This window comes from Alosa sapidissima, chromosome 17, assembly GCF_018492685.1.
Source record: "Alosa sapidissima isolate fAloSap1 chromosome 17, fAloSap1.pri, whole genome shotgun sequence".
NCBI lineage: Eukaryota > Metazoa > Chordata > Actinopteri > Clupeiformes > Clupeidae > Alosa > Alosa sapidissima.
In genome coordinates, this window is record NC_055973.1 from 31,113,021 (window position 1) to 31,134,063 (window position 21,043).

The following is a 21,043-nucleotide window of genomic DNA, read 5'->3' on the forward strand; positions in this document are numbered from 1 at the left end:
CGCTTTTATCCAAATGTGTGTATAATAACTCTGCGTGTGCGTGCGTGCGTGTGTGTGTGTGTGTGTGTGTGTGTGTGTGTGTGTGTAGGGCTTTGAGATGATGCTGTTGTCTCTGGGTGACCCGTCGGAGCGGGTTGTGAACGCCACTCACCAGGTGTTCATTCCTGCATTCGCCGCCTGGACCACAGAGCTGGGCAACCTGCAGTCCCAACTTATCCCATCACTGCTCAGCCGCATAGAGAAACTACTGAAGGTACACATGTGCACACACACACACACACACATACATGCATACATGGAGAAACAGGTACACATGTGCACACACACACACACACACACACACACCAAATCTCCAGCTGCAGAGAGAAGCTGCTTGTTGTTCATGCACACACACTTATACACACACACACTGGCAAGCTTTACCAATCACATATTCAAATCAGAGGTCCATCATGAACCCATCTCCTCTGTGTGTGTCAGTTCAGATGAAGTTTTTATGAGCAGACTGGTTGTGTGCTTCCCATGATGATTAACAGTTGCAGCAGTTGCAGCCTGAGGCCCTGTAGTCTCCCCTCACCCCCTCTCAACACCCCCCTCTTACCCCCCCCCCCCCCCCCCCCACCCCCACCCCCCTCTCCCTCTTCTGTGGTTTGCAGAGACCGTTTGGGTCCGAAAGGCTTTATGGAAATAAAATGGCATTGTCTGTTTTGTTTTTCTGCTTGAAACGTGTCTAATATATATTATATACGGTAGTATGCAAAGTACAGTGTTCCTCATTAGAACTTGAGTAATCATTACCCCCCCCCCCCCCCCCCAAGAAAAGCAAACATCATAACCTGTGTGTGTGTGTGTGTGTGGGCTGCTGAGTGCTCTGTTCCGCACGCTTACACACACTCGTCAACATTAACCTGACCCCCCACGGGTGTGCTCTGGCATTTGTGTAGCGTACGCAGAGGAAATAAAAGTCCCTCTCCTCCGAGGGCATTTGTGTAGCGTACGCAGAGGAAGTAAGAGTCCCTCTCCTCCGAGTGCGGCAGAGAGCGTGAAGGTCCCCTGGAGGCGGCTATCGCTCTCTCACTGATTGACAGACGAAGGCTGGGCCAGGCGAGGCCCGTCTGCGCTGACCCGTGTGGCCTCCACGCTGCCTCCACACCGCTGGCGGCGGATCAAAGTAGCCGCTGCTTCCCGCCTTATCTGACGCAGGTCGAGCCTTTGTCTCCTCCGCTCGGCCAGCAAGCTGCCAGTGGAAGCTTATCAGCGGAGGCGCTGTCGTTGGACAGGTGCAGGTGTTGTTGGCGGACGGCTCTGCGTTGGTGATTAACCGGGAGTGTGTGTGGCGAGGAGATAGTGGCCTGCTGTTGACCTGACCCGTGTCCCACATAGTGAATATACAGCCCAGTGGAATGTACATGAACAGGAGGGGAAGTCCACGCTGCCCTGGTAACGCACGCAGGCAGCAGTGGAGAACGCCACGGTAACGCACGCAGGCAGCAGAGGAGAACACCACGGTAACACACGCAGGCAGCAGTGGCACAGCAGAGGAGAACGCCACGGTAACACACGCAGGCAGCAGTGGCACAGCAGAGGAGAACGCCACGGTAACACACGCAGGCAGCAGTGGAGAACACCACGGTAACACACGCAGGCAGCAGAGGAGAACACCACGGTAACACACGCAGGCAACGCACCCAGACATCATTTGCGATGATGAAGAGGCAACACAGGGGTGAAAAAAAAAATCCTTGTGTGGACCAGCTGCCTGTATCACTTATACTTATACTTATACTTATACTTATACTATATATATATATACCAACAGCTCTAATCTGCACCACTTCTGTCTACGTTTATATCCATAAACAGCTCTAATCTGCACCACTTCTGTCTACGTTCATATCCATAACCAGCTCTAATCTGCACCACTTCTGTCTACGTTCATATCCATAACCAGCGCTAATCTGCACCACTTCTGTCTACGTTCATATCCATAACCAGCTCTAATATGCAACACTTCTGTCTACGTTCAGATCCATAACCAGCGCTAATCTGCAACACTTCTGTCTACGTTCAGATCCATAACCATAAACCTAATGACAACGGCTGCCCTTTCATCCACCGGCATCCAACACGTATTCTGCCCTCTGAACACCACGCAGCGCACACAGTGTGGGTGTGGACGTGGGAAAGCACCACTCGGAGAGGGGGGGGGTCTGGAGTCTTCAAGTTGCAGCTTAGCTGTCCAGTATCAGAGAGGAGAGGTAAGGAGAGGATAGAGGAGAGGAGAGGAGGAAAGGAGAGGATAGAGGAGAGGAGAGGAGAGAAGAGGAGGAAAGGAGAGGATAGAGGAGAGGAGAGGAGGAAAGGAGAGGAGATGAGGAGAGGAGGAAAGGAGAGGATACAGGAGAGAGGTGCGGAGACGAAGAGAGGAGAGGTGTGGAGAGGAGAGGAGGAGGTGCGGAGAGGAGAGGAGGAGGTGCGGAGTGTTCAGCCTCTCTGCACTGTGGGGCTACTCGGTCTCCATGGCTCTGTGGGAGGGAATGGGTGTGTGTGTCAGTGCCTGAGGAGCCTGCAACAGAACTGTGTGTGTGTGTGTGTGTGTGTGGACATTGCTCATATCCAAATGTGTGAAACTGTCACACAGAAGTTGAACAATTTTATCTTACATTCTACTTATTGTCACCTATTCAAGCAAAAGTAATATGCTTTGTGTGTGTGTGTGTGTCTGGATGTAGCAGAGGTACGATGCTCAGTTCCAGATGTGTGAAACTGTCGCAGAGGACTCTAACACTTCTGTGTGTGTGTGTGTGTGTGTGTGTGTGTGAGTGTAGCAGGGGGAGCATGGTCTGGATGAGCACAAGCTGCACATGTTCCTGTCGGCACTGCAGTCTCTGATTCCACCGCTGTTCGCCGTAGTGCTGCAGAACGCTCCTTTCACCAGCAGAGCCAAACTACAGGGAGAGGCACCCGGCATAGAGGGTATATACACACACACACACACACACACACACACACACACACACATACATACATTGAACACCCCAGGCATAGAGGGTATACACACACACACACACACATACATTGAACACCCCAGGCATAGAGGGTACACACACACACACACACACACACACACACATACACACATACATTGAACACCCCAGGCATAGAGGGTATACACACACACACACACTGAACACTCCCTTCACCAGCCAAGCCAAACTTGGCATGAACGTTTCAATAACATTATTGCCAAAGCTCAATTACATGTATACAAAAATATAAATAAAAAAATGTTTAACAGATCTGTAAATTAAGTAAGACATAAAAGTTAAGAGACAATTCTAATAATAATAACAATCCTATAACATTGTTTATGGCTGTGGCCTCACTGGCTGTCCCTCAGGTTATGGCAGGCTGCTACAAATTTTGCAGCCACAATGGCCACATCCTCGTTCTCTCCGAGGATGTAAGGCAATGTACCCTCATTTGTCAAAGTTGGAAACTCTGGGAGGATTGAATTTAATTTACTGAATGACAGTGTTCGTATTTCCTCATATTTCGGGCATTCTGTTAAGAAGTGGAGCTCTGTCTCCACAGCCCCCAAGCGGCAGTGTGAGCATAGCCTCTCCTCTCTGGGCAGCCAGGTCTGCCTGTGTCTGCCTTTTTCTATGGAGAGAAATTCTCATTTCTCTCTCTCTCTCTCTCTACCACATCACGCTCATCCTTCAATTATCTCTCTTTCTCTCTTTACCACATCTCTTTCTCTTCCAGTCTCTCCTTCCCTCTACCCCATCTCTCTCCCTCTCCCTCTCTCTCCCTCCCCCCCCCCCCTCCCTCCCTCTCTCTCTCCCCCCCCCTCCCTCTCTCTCTCTCTCTCTCTCTCTCTCTCTCTCTCCCCCCCCCTCCCTCCCCCCCTCTCTCTCTCTCTCTCCCTCTCTCTCCCTCCCTCTCTCTCTCTCTCCCTCATCCAAAGTAAACCCCTGGGTGGGTGCCATGCTGGCGGCCATGTTCTCATTAGAGGGCGGCTGGAGGCTGACTTACAGTAAATGCTGCTGGCCTCTCATTGGGGCCCTCTGGGTTTGGGACGCCTATCAAAGCACCTTTTGGTTGCCTCCACTATGTTGTGGTGTGTGTGTGTGTGTGTGTGTGTGTGTGTGTGTGTGTGTGTGTGTGTGTGGAACTGTGGCATTCCCTGCATCTGAGTGTGAGTTTTGTGTGCTTGCGTGCGTGTGTGCGCGCGCGTGTGTGTGTGTGTACTGCCCTTAAGCATATACCCAGGTTATGTGTGTGTATGTGATGCAAAGAAAGAGAGAGAGCACATTCCTGACACTTAACCAGGAGCAGTATGAGTGTGTGTGTGTGTGTGTGTGTGTGTGTGTGTGTGTGTATGTATGTGTGTGTGTGACCTAGTCCTGACCCCTCTACTCTGGGGTGGATTCCCGCTTTCTTTCTTTTTTTACAACCAGGAAGTGGGTGTGTGGGTGTTTTCCGTGTGTGTGTGTACCTGTGTGTGTGTACCTGTGTGTACCTGTGTTTGTGTGTGTGTGTGTGTGTGTGTGTGTGTGTGTGTGTGTGTGTACCACATTATCTCTATGACGTCTGATCCTGTCCCGCTCTCTGCAGTGACCCGTTTCCCGCGGCCGGCGTCTCCTCTGCAGGACGTGTCCACCATCGTGGGCAGTCGGGAGCAGCTGGCCCTCCTGCTGCAGCTCTACGACCACCAGCTCCTGCACGAGGGGACCACCGGCTGGGACAGCCTGCTCTGGGTGGTCAACCAGCTGTGAGTGCCTGGACACAGGCCTACACCCACCCACCACCTATGAACTCACACACACACACACACACACACACACACACACACACACATACATACACTCACACTCACACACACACACACACACACACACACACACAGAGGTACACTCACACTCACACACTCACAGGTACAAACACACACATACACATAGCCTCACATACAGGTACACACACACACACACAGCCTCACACACTTGCACGCACACCCTCACACACAGATACACACACAGGCCCATGTACACCCAACCGCCATCCCAGCACGACCCCCTACCACAGTCTAGCCCCCCCCCCCCCATTGCCAACCTCTCTGACCTGAACCCACTAGATGTGTGTGTTCTCGTGTGTGTGAGGCCCACAGGTCCCATGCTGCTGTTCTTTAAAACACTCCTCACACAGTCAGCAGACACCCGCAAACCCAGCAGGCCTCTGAGTCATACAGCACCTAGAGCTGCACACACACACACACCCCACACACACAGGTACACACACACACACACTGAACGCCCAGCTGCACCAGATTACATTACAGCTCCCTTAGTGTGGACAGGAAGTGTGTTACGTATCTGTGGTCATTACAGAGATGTTTTTATTTGTTTATTTCCTGCTTTCTCTCCTTCCCTTTGTTCATCTCTCTCTCTCTCTCTCTCTCTCTCTCTCTCTCTCTCTCTCTCTCTGTCTCTCTGTCTATAGATTGCCTCAGATCATTGAGATAGTGGGCCGTATCAACGTGACCTCATCCACCTGCGTTCACGAGTTTTCCAGATTCTTCTGGCGCTTGTGCCGGACGTTTGGGAAGATCTTTACCAACACCAAGGTGAGGCCGCTGGTCATGTAGAGTTCACGCTAACATTTTGGGACTTAAATATTGGGTCTCGGGTTCGGACAAATATAGTTCATAAACATAGGTTTCGGACAAGAGTGTGTGTGTGTGTGTGTGTTCATAAATAGGCTTCGGACAAGAGGGCATTTCATCTCTGTGAATGTGAATGCCTACGTGCACTGAAGTGTCTCTTTGAGTCTAATCTAGTCTCTCTCTCTCTCTCTCTCTCTCTCTCTCTCTCTCTCTCTCTCTTTCTTTCTCTCTTTTTCTCTTTCTTTCTTTCTTTCTCTCTTTCTTTCTTTCTCTCTTTTTCTCTTTCTTTCTTTCTTTCTTTCTCTTTTTCTCTTTTTCTTTCTTTCTTTCTTTCTTTCTTTCTCTCTCTCTCTCTCTCTCCCTCCCTACATATGCTTCCCTGTCCCTGAAGGTAAAGCCTCAATTCCAAGAAATCCTTCGTCTGTCCGAGGAGAACGTGGGTAAGTCAGAGTTCACTTGACCAAGAATAACACTTGAAGGAGGGGTGGACGAAACCACACACACACAGGCTGTAATGCATACGCACACATGCACCAGAAATCTGTACTGCACATTTGCATTTTATTTATTTTTCTCTTTTATTTTTGACTGGCTTTTCCAGCTCGGAGCTGCGCTTCCCGTGTAGCGTTCATTCTTTAGATGTTTGCCGTGTTTTTAAAGGCTGCTGTGGTGGATATCTCAGGGCAGATTAGACTTGGGGCTTAAGATTTGTTGTTCGCAGCGTTTCTCAGTGTAAGCATAAGATTGTGTGTGAGTGTGTGTATATGTGCGTGTGTGTATATGTGTGTGTGTGTGTGTACATGTGCGTGTGTGCGCGTTTCTCACTGGACGGTGTTGCTGTTGGCGCTATACTTTATCACTCTTTTTTCCTCAAGCTTTGACTGAAGGTCACAGTGGTCGCGATGAATGGAGTTTTAAATTCCTGATTATTTTATGGGAGTCATTTATAGCTCTGACCTCTGTGTGTGTGTGTGTGTGTGTAGCTCTGACCTCTGTTGTACTGTCTTGGGCCCATTGCCATACATGCATCATTCTGACGCAAAGCGGCAGTCATATAGGTTTAGTCAGATTTTTTTTTTTGTTTTTTTCTTTTTCGCATGTCCAAACTTGGTGGGCATGTAACCCCATATGGATAGCATGGAACCATCGTTTTTCGTTTTGATCTGTAGCCCCCCCGCTGGACTGCACCCCCTGAAAGGAGGGTAGGGCAGACACAGTTTTCTGTGAATATCTCAAGAACCGTAGGGTTTAGGAGGACCATTTTTTTTGTATGTTGATCTCAAGGGGCCATGTCAACCCATTCCATAACCACTCATTTCATGTATAGCGCCACCTAGTTAAACACAAAAAAGTAAAAATGAGGTGTTGTAATCGCAGGTATCTGTGACCTAACATAGTCAAAACTGCACGAAATTGGAAGTGTAGGATCATTATGACACCCTCTGAATGCACGCCAAGTTTCGTGGAATCTGTTCATGGGGGGCCACACAATAAATTAATTTATGTTACTATACACCAACTGGCCTTTAGGTGGCCGGAGACAGTTTTCTGTGAATATCTCGAGAACCGTAGGGCCTAGGAGGTCCACCTTTTTTTTGTATGTTGGTCTTAAGGGGGCATGTCAACCCATCCCATTACCACTTATTTCATGTATAGCGCCAAGTTTTGTGAACTTTCGTTCATGGGGGGCCTTACAATAAAATAATTTATGTGTACATTTAGTGACCATACACCAACAAGGATTCCCAGGACACTGAAAGACCGGGGTACACGAAACTTGGTGGGCATGTAACCCCACATGGATAGCATGGAACCATCGGTTTTCGTTTTGATCTGTAGCCCCCCCGCTGTACTGGACCCCCCGAAAGGAGGGTAGGGCAGACACAGTTCTCTGTGAATATCTTGAGAACTGTAGGGCCTAGGATGACCATTTTTTTTTCGTATGTTTGCCTCCAGGGGTCATGTTAACCCATTTCATGTGCACACATGTGCACAAACAGATACACACACACATACATTCACAGTAATCATACGTATGACACATACTCACACAGTAGACATATGTACACATGCATGCACAGGCACATACACAGGCACACACACAAGCGCACACACACACACATAACATAAACATGTACATGCACACATGCACACAATTCAAGAATTTCTTAGAATTATGAACAGGCAAGATGGAGGTGGGGTTGTATAAAATGAATTTTACATGTGAAATCTATGAACTAATCATGTTTTGGTACTTGTTGTCTAGCAGATACCAGTGAGAATTGAGTGTGGATAATGCAATTTAGTGAGACAGTTAGAATCTTATAGGCCTTTCAGCGTGATCTATTTTTGTGGAAAAAATGTGCTAGACTGGGTGGCGGTCATATTTTGTACCACTCTGCGGTACATCTAGTTTATTTAGAGTTAGTTTATGGTAATAGTATGGTATTTTTGTAATTTATTTAGAGTTAGTTTATGGTAATGGTTTTGATCAGTTGCACATTCTACCATCTTACGTCTTCAGGTACAGTTTTCCTTCCTGTTGTAATTGATCTGTTGTCTTCTAAATGAAATACAAATTGCCGTCACTCAACCGAACATCTTTATTTGTCCTTTTGCTCTTGTTATCTCGCCCTCACAGACGCCTCAGCTGGCAATGGCATTCTGACCAAGGCCACTGTGCCCATCTATGCAACAGGGGTACTGACCTGTTACAATCAGGTAGGAAGCCACATCATGCCCTTCTCCCGTCCAGCGCCCACCTGCTGAACCTGACCCGTGTGTCCTGAACAACCGTGTCTGTGTCTGTGTGTGTGTGTGTGTGTGTGTGTGTGTGTGTGTGTGCGTGTGCGTGTGTGTGTGTGTGCGTGTGTGTGTGTGCACGCGCACCATGTTGGGCTCTTCTACAGGACGAGGAGCGCAAGCTGCTGGTGGGCTTCCTAGAAGATGTCATGACCACCCTGTCGCTGTCTCATGCTCCCTTGGACAGCCTCAAGGCCTCCTTCGTGGAGCTGGGGTGAGTAGCCTCGTCCAGTCTGGTCGCTATTAGGCTTGGGAACACCTCCAGTAAAACATGCCTCTGGCACTGACTCCGCAAGGAAGACTCAGTAACTGTTAAGGCTCTCAGTGGAGATGCTTCTAAGAACATTAGATGGGCCACATATCTTTTGTAATAAAGTGACTACATAATCGTTTTGAAGCATCTCACAACAGTGACCTGTTTATAATTTCACAATATTATTATAGTTATTGCAATTATTACAATCTTATGGCTGCATCATCATCATTCGTTTGCAGAAATCCCACAAAGGGATAGCAAATCTTTCACATAATTGACTTTGATCTAAGTACCTATGTTGTGTAATAAAATTCACCATAAAGGGTTTTTATATAATTTGGAAAATATGTTTTTGTAGGTAGTTAGTGGTTTATAACATCTTGAAATTCATTTTGACTAGCTGCCCAGGTCATTCACTGTATAGTTTCATGATGCGGGCCCGAATCCCAGCAAAAATGTGAGAACAGTTTCACATAATTATCACCAAAAATGCATCAGTTAGCTAGATAGATAGATAGATGGTTTTCACCAGTGGCAGCGACGCTTTATTTGGTGCTTACAAAGCAAGTCGGTTGGCTTTTAGCTCGCTAGTCTTAGAGAAAAGTAGTGTTTCTTCCGATGGAAATGAAGTTGCCTTTGGTCTTGTTCTTGACCATGGCTCTGTCCGGTGTTTGTGACTCCGCCTCTTCTGTCTCTCCAGGGCTAACCCGGCCTATCACGAGCTTCTGCTGACCGTGCTATGGTACGGGGTCGTGCACACCTCCGCCCTGGTGCGCTGCACGGCCGCCCGCATGTTCGAGGTGAGTGTCCCCTGCTGGTCTTCTAAGGATTATATGGGAAATAATACATGTTAGCACTAATTACTGAGTTTCTCTGCTAGTCTGTTAAGGCACAGGATTATATGGGGAATAATACATGTTAGCATTAATTAGTGAGTTTCTCTGCTAGCCTGTTAAGGCACAGGATTAAATGGGAAATAATACATGGTAGCACTAATTAGTGAGTTTCTCTGCTAGCCTGTTAAGGCACAGGATTATATGGGGAATAATGCACGTTAGCATTAGTGAGTTTTCCTGCTGGTTTTCTAAAGCACAGGATTATATGGGGAATCATGTACGTTAGCGTTAGCTAAATCAGAGTCATCTTAATTTGATGTTGTGTAGTGCAGTTTGCTTTGATGCTGGAGTTGTCCCCTAGACAGCAGTGGACGTGGCCCTGGACTACAACCTGTCCTGTCCACGCCAGATTACAGTAACAGCAGGACCAGCTGTCGTTGTAGGCCTGTACCGCTGTAGTTAGCCAGCTACGGTACGCCTCTATGAGAGTATCCTGCTGTTAGACCGATACTCCTACATGTACTGCTAAGTGAAGTTTCCTGCTGGTTACACTAATACTGCTACATTTTATAGCGCAGGAAGACCGTAGGAGGTAGTCGGACCAGTGTGCTCAGCAGGTTTCCTCTGATGTTCTTGTAACCAATCAAAGCACCAGTGGTTAACCCAAGTCTCTGATGTGCTGTTTCACTTGGTCACTCAAGATATCACCTTGTGTGGTCTTCCATCGTTTGAAAATGAGTCTGCATAGCACACGACCCCTCAGGACAGTGGAATACGATGTAACAGTTCAGGGTCAAAGAAAAGGTCAACTACTGCATCTTAGTTCACTGTAACAGTTAATTTAATACTTATTCTAGAATAGAACTACTAGTCTGTTTCAGAGATGGTCAAATAAAACGTGACCGTGTAAGATAGGCACTCTAAGAAAGTTTCTTTGTAAAGTTAGTTTCATTGAAGTTAATATATGATACTATGTTCTGAAGCAATATACTGTGACCCTGTTGCCCCCCACCCCCCACCCCCACTCCTCCCCTTGTAGATTACAGCATCTGTTTTGTGTTTGCACCAAGCACGCTTGCTGCTGCCATTGAGATATAACTGCCCTCTCATACCATTACCCCATGCCTGTGAGGGTAGACGAGAGAAAGATGCCCCCCCCTCTCCCCACACACACCATACCTCACCCCATCCCTCCCTTTCCCCTCCACTCACACACACACACATAAACACACACACACCATACCCACACACACCATCTCATGTCGAGCTGTAGCTTAGTTTATGTATTTGCTTGGCCTCTAAAGGTTTGTTTTGGTCCTCTGTTTCATTTATTTTTTGGTGAGTTGGCTATCTCTTATTTGGCTTCTGTGTGTTGACCAACGTGTGTGTGTGTGTGTGTGTGTGTGTGTAAGCGTGTGTGCTTGTATGTGTGTGTCTGCCCCTGTGGTTATTTTTGTCATGGTTGTGTGTTACCTTCTGTCTTTCTTTTTGTTTCTTTTTCTGTTTACCCTTCTCTTCCCTTCCCTTCTCTTCTCTTCTCTTCTCTTCTCTTCCTCTCTCTCTCTCTCTCTCTCTCTCTCTTTTTATCTACGGTGTTCCATAACACTGTGCTCACTCTATTCCATGCATCCTGTTGTGACATCACCCCTGCCCCGACCAATCAGCTGTTGGTGAAAGGGGTGAATGAAACTCTAGTAGCTCAGAGAGTGGTGCCGGCCCTCATTACTCTCTCCAGTGATCCTGAAATGTAAGTCCTTCTTGCCTGCCTCAGTCCCTGGAGGGAGGGGGCAGCCTCTCTGTGCCTTGGCTTCTCAGGACCGTGACTCACGCCTGATTCATGAGCCGTATGCAAATCTAATGCAAATAAAATCATGTTATCTAACTGGTGATTTGGCTAGCAAATCAGGGAGTGCGGAGGTAGTGGTTTAGTTAAACAAAGATTTGATACAACGCAACTGGTACATACTGTTACATGTTACATGTTTTTATTACATGTATTCAAAATGTATGTGTTTATAGAAAATAATGTCTATTGTCAAGTCTGTCTGATTCCAATTTTTGTGGATTACCCTCTTGAAGTCAAGGCGCGGGCGGAATGCCCCCCCCCCCCCCCTTTTTTTTGTTTTTGATTTGTTTTGTTTTGTTTTGTTTGTGCGACTCACATGCTCAGTGTACTAACATCCTTTCCATCCGTCCAGTCTTCACTAACACCACCTCGCTTTGGAGCGGCTGCATGTCATTCATTTTTATTTTTTAATTATTTTTCTAGCTCCTAGCATGTTCGGCTGCGACCTTTTGACCTCCTAAATCGGCACACTGCCCCCCACCCCACCCCTTCCTGCCCTTCCTGCCCCCGCCCCCACCCTGCCCCTGCTAGGTTGTGGGCCCTCTGTGTGTTTGTGTGCTCACCCACCCGTCTCTCCTGTGCATCTATCTGACTGGTTGCAGCTGATTCTCCGAGGCATGAATGAAGCCTTAATTGACAAGCGAGTAGCCCCGGCCCTAATTACCTTGTGCAGTGGTCCTGAATTGTGAGTTATTTGCAAGATGATATGAGTTTTTTTTTTTCATTAATTTTTTTTTATTTATTTTTTTTTTTAAAACCAAGTCCTGTTTCCTCTGCATTTATTTTCTTGTTTCTGTTTTGTTTTTTCATATGAATGTTTGCTTTTTTCCATCAATTGACTTTGGTCTTCATTTTTCATACTGACATGGCAATTATCACCTAACATTTTTAACCATTCTTGCTTAACGTTACCACACAAGCCATTTGACATGATTGGTGGTCAGTGGGCTCTTTGTTTGTGGTGATTTGTCCTGATTGGCTAATGCATGATGATTAAACATGTGGAGTCGGACTCGTGCACAGGGAGACGTGTGGCTTAACTAGTGTGTGTTTGCAGCTCTGTGAGGATATCCACCATCCCAGCGTTTGGAACCATTATGGAGACCGTCACACAAAAAGAGGTATTGTTCTCCTCTCAACACAGTTTAAGGCTAGATGTCTATTTTCTATGACATAACAGTATATACAGACACGTATACCTACATCTACTATATACTTATACATTAATGTATAGATTTCTGTCATATGTCACATTTTACTGTGATTTGTGGTAGATACAGCCAAGACGTGGATTCAAAAAAAGTTGTTTTTCAACCACAATTTCACAGAATTTATTATCAGTTGCCGTGCACATGGTACCCAGTGACTGTGAGCTGCAGTCTGCTCTCCCTGGTACCTTCAAATGCACCTGTTTCTCCACAGCTGCTGGAGAGGGTCAAGATGCAGCTGGCGTCCTTCCTAGAGGACCCGCAGTATCAAGACCAGCACTCGTTGCACATGGAGATCATCAAGACGTTCGGGAGGGTTGGTCCCAACGCCGAGCCGCGATTCAGGGATGACTGTAGGTGTCTCGGAGACTGTCATGCCCAGTTGGGCATCGTTAATTGTGTACAGACTGTCATGCCCAGTTGGGCATTGTTAAAGGTGCCATGTGTAAGAATTGAGGTAAAAATATCCAAAAAAATGAGCTACACGCATCAAAAGAATGAGGAGAAATAAGGGTGATGATGTCATTAAAAAAAAAAAGACAAGGTATAGTACTGCAGAGATATCAAGCTGAATTAGCATGCTATGTTACTAGCCACAGCCCCACAGGTGTATACTCTTTGGCTTAAGTAAGCTCACAAACCGTGCAAGTTATTCGTGTTAAGCATTGCCATATGTTTCTGTGCGTTGTTTTTCAGACTCTGTGTTTTGGAGTTTGTGTCTGATTGTCGGTACTGGTCACTAACTCTACTGTGTCTGATTGTTGGTACTGGTCAGTAACTCTGCTGTGTTCGTTTTCCAGTCGTTCTTCCACATTTGCACAAGCTGGCCCTGGCCAACAACGTGCAGACGGCCGACAACAAGCGGATCGATATCGCCACGCAGCTCTTCGAGGCGTACAGCGCCCTGTCCTGCTGTTGTATCCTTCCATCATGGAGTGCCACATCACTTGGAACCCACGGTGGTGTGTGTGTGCGTGCGTGTGTGTGCGTGTGTGTGTGTGTGTGTGTGGCTGCCAAGCGATCGAGCTGCAGTATGACTCTCGTGTCTGTCGCCACCTCCTGTGAGGCGTTTCACGTCACGCTAGTTTTAACATAGCGTGAGATGAGCTGTGTGTGTGAGTGCATGAGATGAGCTGGTCAGGATCTTGACCGTTTGGCGAACTGTGGCACACGAGGCTGGTGACGAGTGAAAAATGACCGCAGACACTCTTTCTCTCTCTCTCACACAAACACACACACGCATACACCACACCTTCAATTCCAACGGTATCTTTCCCCCACATAAAAGAGGTCTGGCAGGAAAAATGTCGTAAGGCTTGATCACCCAGAATAGTTCCAGAGAGGAGGGCTCCCGACCCAAATGGCTTTTCCACTGTTTACTCTGAGTCTTGTGCAGATGCACGTCGTATGACGCGCCCTGCGGCTTAATGCACCGTGTTAGAGGATCTGTGTTTTTTTTGTTGTTTTTTGAATATAGAACGCTCGTCTGCTGTTAAATAACAGAGGCAGTGCAGAGAGCAGGAGACTGCTGTGGGCCCTTCCTATCCTATGGCCGAGCTTTGGAGGTCAAGTATTTCAGCCAGCCCCAAGGCGCCCGCAGTGGACATTTCCTTCAGGCGTCTGCACACTTTCTATGAGAGTCTGAGAAAGTGTGTTTGAACATTTCCTCACTCTGTCTTTCAGCTTGTTGCACTCTCATTCTTTCTCCCTCTCTCTCTCCCTTTATCTCTCCCTCTCTCTCTCCCTCTATCTCTCCCTTTTCTCTCACACATGCTCTATCTATCCCCCTTTCCCTCTCCTTTTTCTCCTCTCTCTCTCTCTCTCTCTCTTCCTTCCTCTCTTCTCTCTCTCTTTCTCTCTCTCTCTCTCTTCTCTCTCTTCTCTCTTCTCTCTCTCTTCTCTCTCTCTCTCTTCCTTCCTCTCTCTCTCTCTCTCTCTCTCTCTCTCTCTCTCTCTCTCTCTTCCTGCTCTCTTTCTCTTTTTGTCAGTGTTTGCATTTCCCACTTGGCAGTAAAAGAAAGAAAATAAACCTCATCCATTTCTGTACACCAAATTGCAGGGTGGATGGCAGAAAGCGCAGCGCTAACCACTCTGTGATGTTGTCGTGGAGGGGGGGGGGGGGGGTAGTAATGAGGGAGAGCCTCGTCCGGCCCCGCTGGTCAGAGTTCCCAGCAACACACATGTCTTGAGTGGGCGACTCCGACAGGCTCGCAAGCTCATTCGCCCGTTCCGTCGCTCGCTGGCTCCCTCGCTCGGCCTGCGCATGCACACACACACATACGCACACACACACGCACGCACGCACACACGCACACAAATACGCATACAAATACGCACACACACTTATGCACGCACTTACACACACACACACACACACACGCGCGCGCACACACACACACACACACACACACACACACACACACACACACACACACACACAAACACACGCTCCCTATGACCCTGCAGCCTGGGCCAAGCAGCAGCTGGGGTGAGGGTGGGCGGATGGGCTGCCCGCTCTAAGAGGCGCTAGAGACTGGGCACGGTAGCGGCCGTGGAGAGGGACCCCCCAGGGTGTTTTATTACGCCCGCCCACATGGGGCTGTGACATCATCAAAGATGGACGCTGCCTGCCTGCCTGCCGCAGACGTCGGTTGGAGGCCCAATCTCTATTTATGGGCTCATAACTGCCATTAAGGGTTTAAAGAAGTAGTAGGCGTAAAACTCCCAAACTGGGGTTTTTTCTCTGTGTGTGTGTGTGTGTGTCTGCGTGTCTGTGTCTGCGTGTGTGCGTTTGTGTGAGTGGTTGAATTTTTAGTCCTCTTATAACATTTACAATGTCATGCAACAGTGTCACTTACAACATGCTCCATACAAAATGTAGGCTTTCATTTCCATGCAGTCCTATTGGTGCAAACAGAGATGCATTTTAAAACCAGTCCTCACGAAGATGTTTGCAAATGTTCACAGCATACTTTAGCTCTTCCCCGTCCCAGTTTAGAGTAAAGACTCTGGGATGATGACCGTGTAATTTGCATACAGACACATAGTTCAGGGCTGAGTGGTGGTGGCCAGTGTGAGCTCTCTCGACTGGTCCAGTGTGTTTGCGTGGCCTTTTCTTGACTCCAGTGCCCCAGTCATTTCAGAGGACCTGATGGTGAATCACTTCCTTCCTGGGCTGAGGTGCTTAAGAGCCGATATGGAGCATTTTTCCCCTGAACATGAGGTGAGTCTCTCAACCGAAAACGGTGATCTGATGCTGAAGCTCCTCAAGTTCATGAACTTTGACTCGCCATGAATGAACTCAAGCCATCTTAGTCTCAGTTGAGCCTGCTTATTATTGTATTACAGCCCGTTACTGTAAATAATCGTGTCTTAAGATTACTATATGCTTGAGTCCTGTAACTACCACTTGCTGTAAATAAAACCTCATTCATATTTCATGAGTGTGTTTTTTAAAAAAACACACACACATGCTCGCTGTGCCAGCTAATGATCAGCTGATGCTCAGACCTGACCACATGCTCGGCACGGAAAGTCTTCCAGGAGGGACGTCGGCAGAGGCGGAACTGCTCTTCCCGGCAATGGTCTTATTTTGATGGCCGTGCTGATGCTTCTCTCTCTCGCAGGTTATTTTGAGCTCCATGATTAAAGAGTGTGAGCTGAAGGTGGAAAACAAGGGTGTCGGGGAGGCGCAAGGGTGAGGAGCACTTCTTCTCCACATCACTCCTCCTCTCTATCCTTCTCTTTTTTATTTCTCTGTCTTTTTCTGCCTGTCCATCTGTACACAGTACTTACACACACACACACACACACACCTGTTTGCCGTCCATCCATGTGTCCATTTATTGTTCTGTCCAAACTTGAGATTTATCTGATGCCCTTGTCTACATTCAAGTCTCAGTCCTATTGCACTAAACAAACAAACAAACAAAACAACGTGCAGGTTTGCCGGCCAAGCCTTCAGTCAGGACCCAGGAGTGATGTGTCTGCGCTCAATCATCCCATTAATATTACCAACAGTGACAACATGTTTGGGAATCAGTGCGGACTCTGTGACTGTGGAACATGGTTGAGTTTAGCTGCCTGACTGCACATTGAGCGTTGCTTCCCATGCGGCAGTGGCGGTTGCTGGCCCTGACCCGTGTACAGTACACACACACACACACACACACACACACACACGTGTCATTATGGCCGACCAGCACCATTCAGGCTGCGCCCGCTGCCTCAGGGAAGGGCCGCCTCATGCCGCAGCTCTGCGTAAAACCGCCGTCCGCTTCTGCACATCTGTGGAGACGTCACCCTGAGTCTGTTAGCGTTAGCCCTCTCAGATATTACAGTCAAAAGAAGAGATGTCACCCTGAGTCTGTTAGCGTTAGCCCTCTCAGATATTACAGTCAAAAGAAGAGATGTCACCCTGAGTCTGTTAGCGTTAGCCCTCTCAGATATTACAGTCAAAAGAAGAGGAGATGTCACCCTGTTCTTTGAGTCTGTTCGCGTTAGCCCTCTCAGATATTACAGTCAAAAGAAGAGACGTCACCCTGAGTCTGTTAGCGTTAGCCCTCTCAGATATTACAGTCAAAAGAAGAGGAGACGTCACCCTGAGTCTACTAGCGTTAGCTCTCTCGGATATTACAGTCAAAAGAAGAGGAGATGTCACCCTGAGTCTGTTAGCGTTAGCTCTCTCAGATATTTCAACCAAAAGAAGAGATGTCACCCTGTTGGGCAGCCGTGGCCCACTGGTTAGCACTCTGGACTTGTAACCGGAGGGTTGCCGGTTCGAGCACCGACCAGTGGGCCGCGGCTGAAGTGCCCTTGAGCAAGGCACCTAACCCCTCACTGCTCCCCGAGCGCCGCCGTTGAAGCAGGCAGCTCACTGCGCCGGGATTAGTGTGTGCTTCACCTCACTGTGTGTTCACTGTGTGCTGTTTGTGTTTCACTAATTCACCGATTGGGTTAAATGCAGAGACCAAATTTCCCTCACGGGATCAAAAAAGTATATATACTTATACTTATACTGTTATTTGAGTCTGTTAGCGTTAGCTCTCTCAGATATTACAACCAAAAAGAGGAGACGTCACCCTGTTCTTCAAGTCTGTTAGCGTTTGCTCTCTCCGATATTGCTCCACACCTAAATAGTTAATCAGGAAATGTGTCCCATTTTTGCATTGTGGTTTTCTGTTTAAGAGTAAGTTAGTAATGTCAAACGCTTGACACTGTTTCACCGAGCAAAACAGAAATAGTCAGTGCAACAACACATGCCGAACATTTCAGCAGTGTGATAGACACACGTCCCCAGAAAAGTTCACACATTTCTGTCCTTCCTCTTCGCCTCAGGACAAGATGTGCAACATCATCTGGGCTGTGGCTGTGTGCGGACGGCCTCCATATTGTGAACATGTGTAGCTTTCTCATTAACTTCCCAAACTCCTACGGTCTCTTTGATCAGACACAACCCCGGCACTCGTCCCCTGCCATCCGTCGCCATGGCGGTCCGTTTCCAGCGGTTAAACTAGCGTCTGGAATACGTCTCAAGCTCTCCCGGTCCAGTATCAGAATTCGCTGTGGGTTTTGATCCGACCTGTCAACAGACGCTGTAATTATGCCGTTGACGTGCTCTTGCTGAAGGAGAAGACCGGTCTTTCTTCCCTAAGCTTTTCTCCAACAAGCGGTTGAGACGGTTTTCGGCCTTTTTTTCTTTTATTTATTATTTTTCATGAATAAAAACCGAAACTCACTTCATATCCACTTCACACACACACACATGCAGATGTGCACGTACACAGGTAGAGTGTGTTCCATGCAGCTGCGTAGCGCTCTCCACCCGTACACTAGTGGAGTGGCCTTCCACCCTGTGAGGTGAAGTGAGGTGGTGAACTGGCTTGTGGGTATTTTCTTTGCAGTGCCACCATTTTAACACTCAGTGTTGTGGAATCCCAAACACAATAAGGGGTTTGGGTTTGTACAGCATAGCGGATGCACAGCAACAACACACTGCGGCAAGCAGAAAGTACCCTTTTTGGCCGTCTGTATCAGCAGTCTGTGGAGAGATAATGACCTTGGGAAGCACTAACACAACCCCCAGAGCAGCAACAACGTGACAATTATGCTTTTCACAATTGTGTCTGAAAATGGGACTGATTTTGGGGCGAATACTCCTTCCTTTTAGTTTGGATAAGATTGATTTAGTGCAAGGGTGAAGGAAAAAGAGCTTCCTGTACTTAGGGTTGACTTGAATTGTTTTCTCTCTCTCTTTCTCTAGCTCAATGTCGATTGCCGCGAGTCTCGTTGGAGAAGATGCCAAGACGAAGTTCCTTAGCAAGATGGGCCAGCTGACCACCTCTGGCGCCATGCTGGCCAACGTTTTCCAGAGAAAGAAATGAGCTGCTGCTTTTACGGGGGCCAATTTCCCATGATCCTTCTCTGTCTGGGGGACCCTCTACTTGAAGTCAATCGTCTGCCTTTATTTCGTTGGTCTGTCTCAATTTTTGATAGGCTCTATTTTATATCTTTATTTATGTGGCATAACTTTATTCCAACCTCCAAAGATTTGCACTTCACTTACTTTGTTTTATTGCAGTCTTATAAAACCAACACTACTGTTGTTTTGCCTCTTTCTGTTTTGTTTTTGTCCTTTTGCTAAATCTTCCTGATTCCCTCCTTGTCTGGTCCTTGCTCTGTGTTGCCGTGTCTCCTGGGTGTTTCTTTTCTAAAAGCAGGTGTCTTTGGGTATCTTTTCCTTCATTTTGGATATGCTCTAACAGTAAATATCTGTATTATACACTGAATAAAGAGGACGGTACAGCTATTATGTACATTTGAAAATTGGTGTCATCTAATAATTAAAATAATGAGAAACACTTGTAGAATGGCCTTACGTTTTTGTGTTTCTGACCTTGTGGACTTCGATTCTGCTTTAAGGCCATCAAAAGTGTAGTTGTTCCATTCAGTGGTAGTGTGCATGGACTCTGAGGACTGTACAGCTTTTCACCAACTTACGTGTGTGTGTGTGTGTTGACTCAAAGTTCCTGCAGGTGTTTTAAAGCCGTAAACCTGAACCTTTGGCAAATACACAAAAACATCAGGCATTTCGCTTTAAACATCAAAGGATTTGCACTGTTGTTAAGAGATGACATGGAAAGTCCAGCGGGCGATTAATGAATGGACTTCTCTGACAATCAGTTCTTTGTGTCAAGAGGCGAAGATTTTAATTAGCCTATTGTGAGAAATGCCCACCATGTGAATTATTGACACGGTCACCACCCTTCTAGAAGCTTGTCATTTGCATGTTGAGATTAAACTTTAACCATAAGTCCAGATAGCCGTCCAGATGTCCACTAGTGTGATGTGGGCTGATTTAATTTTACACTGTGTGTGTGTGTATGTGTGTGAACAACATGCAATGAAATGATCTGATTGGCCGGCAAGAGAGATACTGAGGTCTTGCAGTTTCCTCCATCCCTGCTGGTTGAGGCCAGACTTCACTGACTTTGAGAGGGCAGTAAGGATGAATTACAGGTTTCTTCAGACTTGTGTGTTTGGCGTGTACATCGTGATATGCAGTTGTTTTGTGTGTGTGGACTCGGAATGTCGTCAATTGGGAAGTCTTAGTCATAAGAAAGGGCTATGAGCTCTGTGAGTCAGAGAAGGAGGATTATTTCCAAAGCAAGCAACAGAGAGCAAGAGTGCCCGGAGCCACCAGATCTGCACAACCCTCCGTATTTTTATTTCTTTATTTTCTCTCCTCTTTTTTTCACCATCGGACATCCATATTGAGAGTGCAAACAGGAACTGGAAACCCTTTGAGGGGTGTCCAATGTGTGGCTGCTTTGAAGGCGAGCTATGAACCACTTGCCCAGAAAAAGAAGTCTCTTACCCCACGTTACCTCCCCATAACATGTTGGGCACACCCCATCAAAGCTGAAGGGGCAAGGGCAAAATGTTGCAAAGTGGACCTCTTACTGACCCATAAACATTATCACCAGGACATGATGTCTGCCGATCTGAAATCTCTGGACTGTTTGGCACTAATGAAACCTACACTGGTTTGACTCCTAGAACAGGCTAACAGGAGAGAACAAATGAACTCTGCCCTCTCTGTTCTCCTGATTCATAGCTCAAGAGTTCTTTGCGGTGATTTGCATGATTTGCATTAGCCACTTAAAACAAATCATCATATGGCCAACGTGCCACCTGGTCTCCTGTCTGCATAATGGGAAGCCTTCTATAGGGCCATTAGTTGCCATTGCTATCAGATTTCAGTGATGTATTGGAACCTTTTATGACCCAGGCTTGCCATAGATGGTCATATCTACAGGTCACTGTTCAACAAATTTGCACAGTGGCTCCAGGAAGTAGGCTACTCGTAAAAAATAGAGGAGTGCATTTGTAGGATTTGCATCTTGGCCTCCGCTGGCGTTGCGCACAGTG

General features: G+C 47.2%; 1 protein-coding gene across 1 annotated transcript in view; it reads left to right on the forward strand.

The window, feature by feature from the left end:
* Nucleotides 1-19,479, forward strand: part of relch (RAB11 binding and LisH domain, coiled-coil and HEAT repeat containing) — a 48,183-nt gene extending 28,704 nt beyond the window's left edge. Inside the window, 15 exon segments of the mRNA XM_042067241.1 lie at nucleotides 87-253; nucleotides 2,829-2,976; nucleotides 4,621-4,777; nucleotides 5,503-5,626; nucleotides 6,057-6,105; nucleotides 8,307-8,386; nucleotides 8,575-8,681; nucleotides 9,424-9,523; nucleotides 11,224-11,306; nucleotides 12,463-12,526; nucleotides 12,828-12,966; nucleotides 13,414-13,530; nucleotides 15,748-15,836; nucleotides 16,240-16,310; nucleotides 18,876-19,479. Of these exon segments, the coding sequence (XP_041923175.1) occupies nucleotides 87-253; nucleotides 2,829-2,976; nucleotides 4,621-4,777; nucleotides 5,503-5,626; nucleotides 6,057-6,105; nucleotides 8,307-8,386; nucleotides 8,575-8,681; nucleotides 9,424-9,523; nucleotides 11,224-11,306; nucleotides 12,463-12,526; nucleotides 12,828-12,966; nucleotides 13,414-13,530; nucleotides 15,748-15,836; nucleotides 16,240-16,310; nucleotides 18,876-18,996 (1,616 nt within the window). The 3' untranslated portion in view covers nucleotides 18,997-19,479.
* Nucleotides 19,480-21,043: the final 1,564 nt, after the last annotated feature.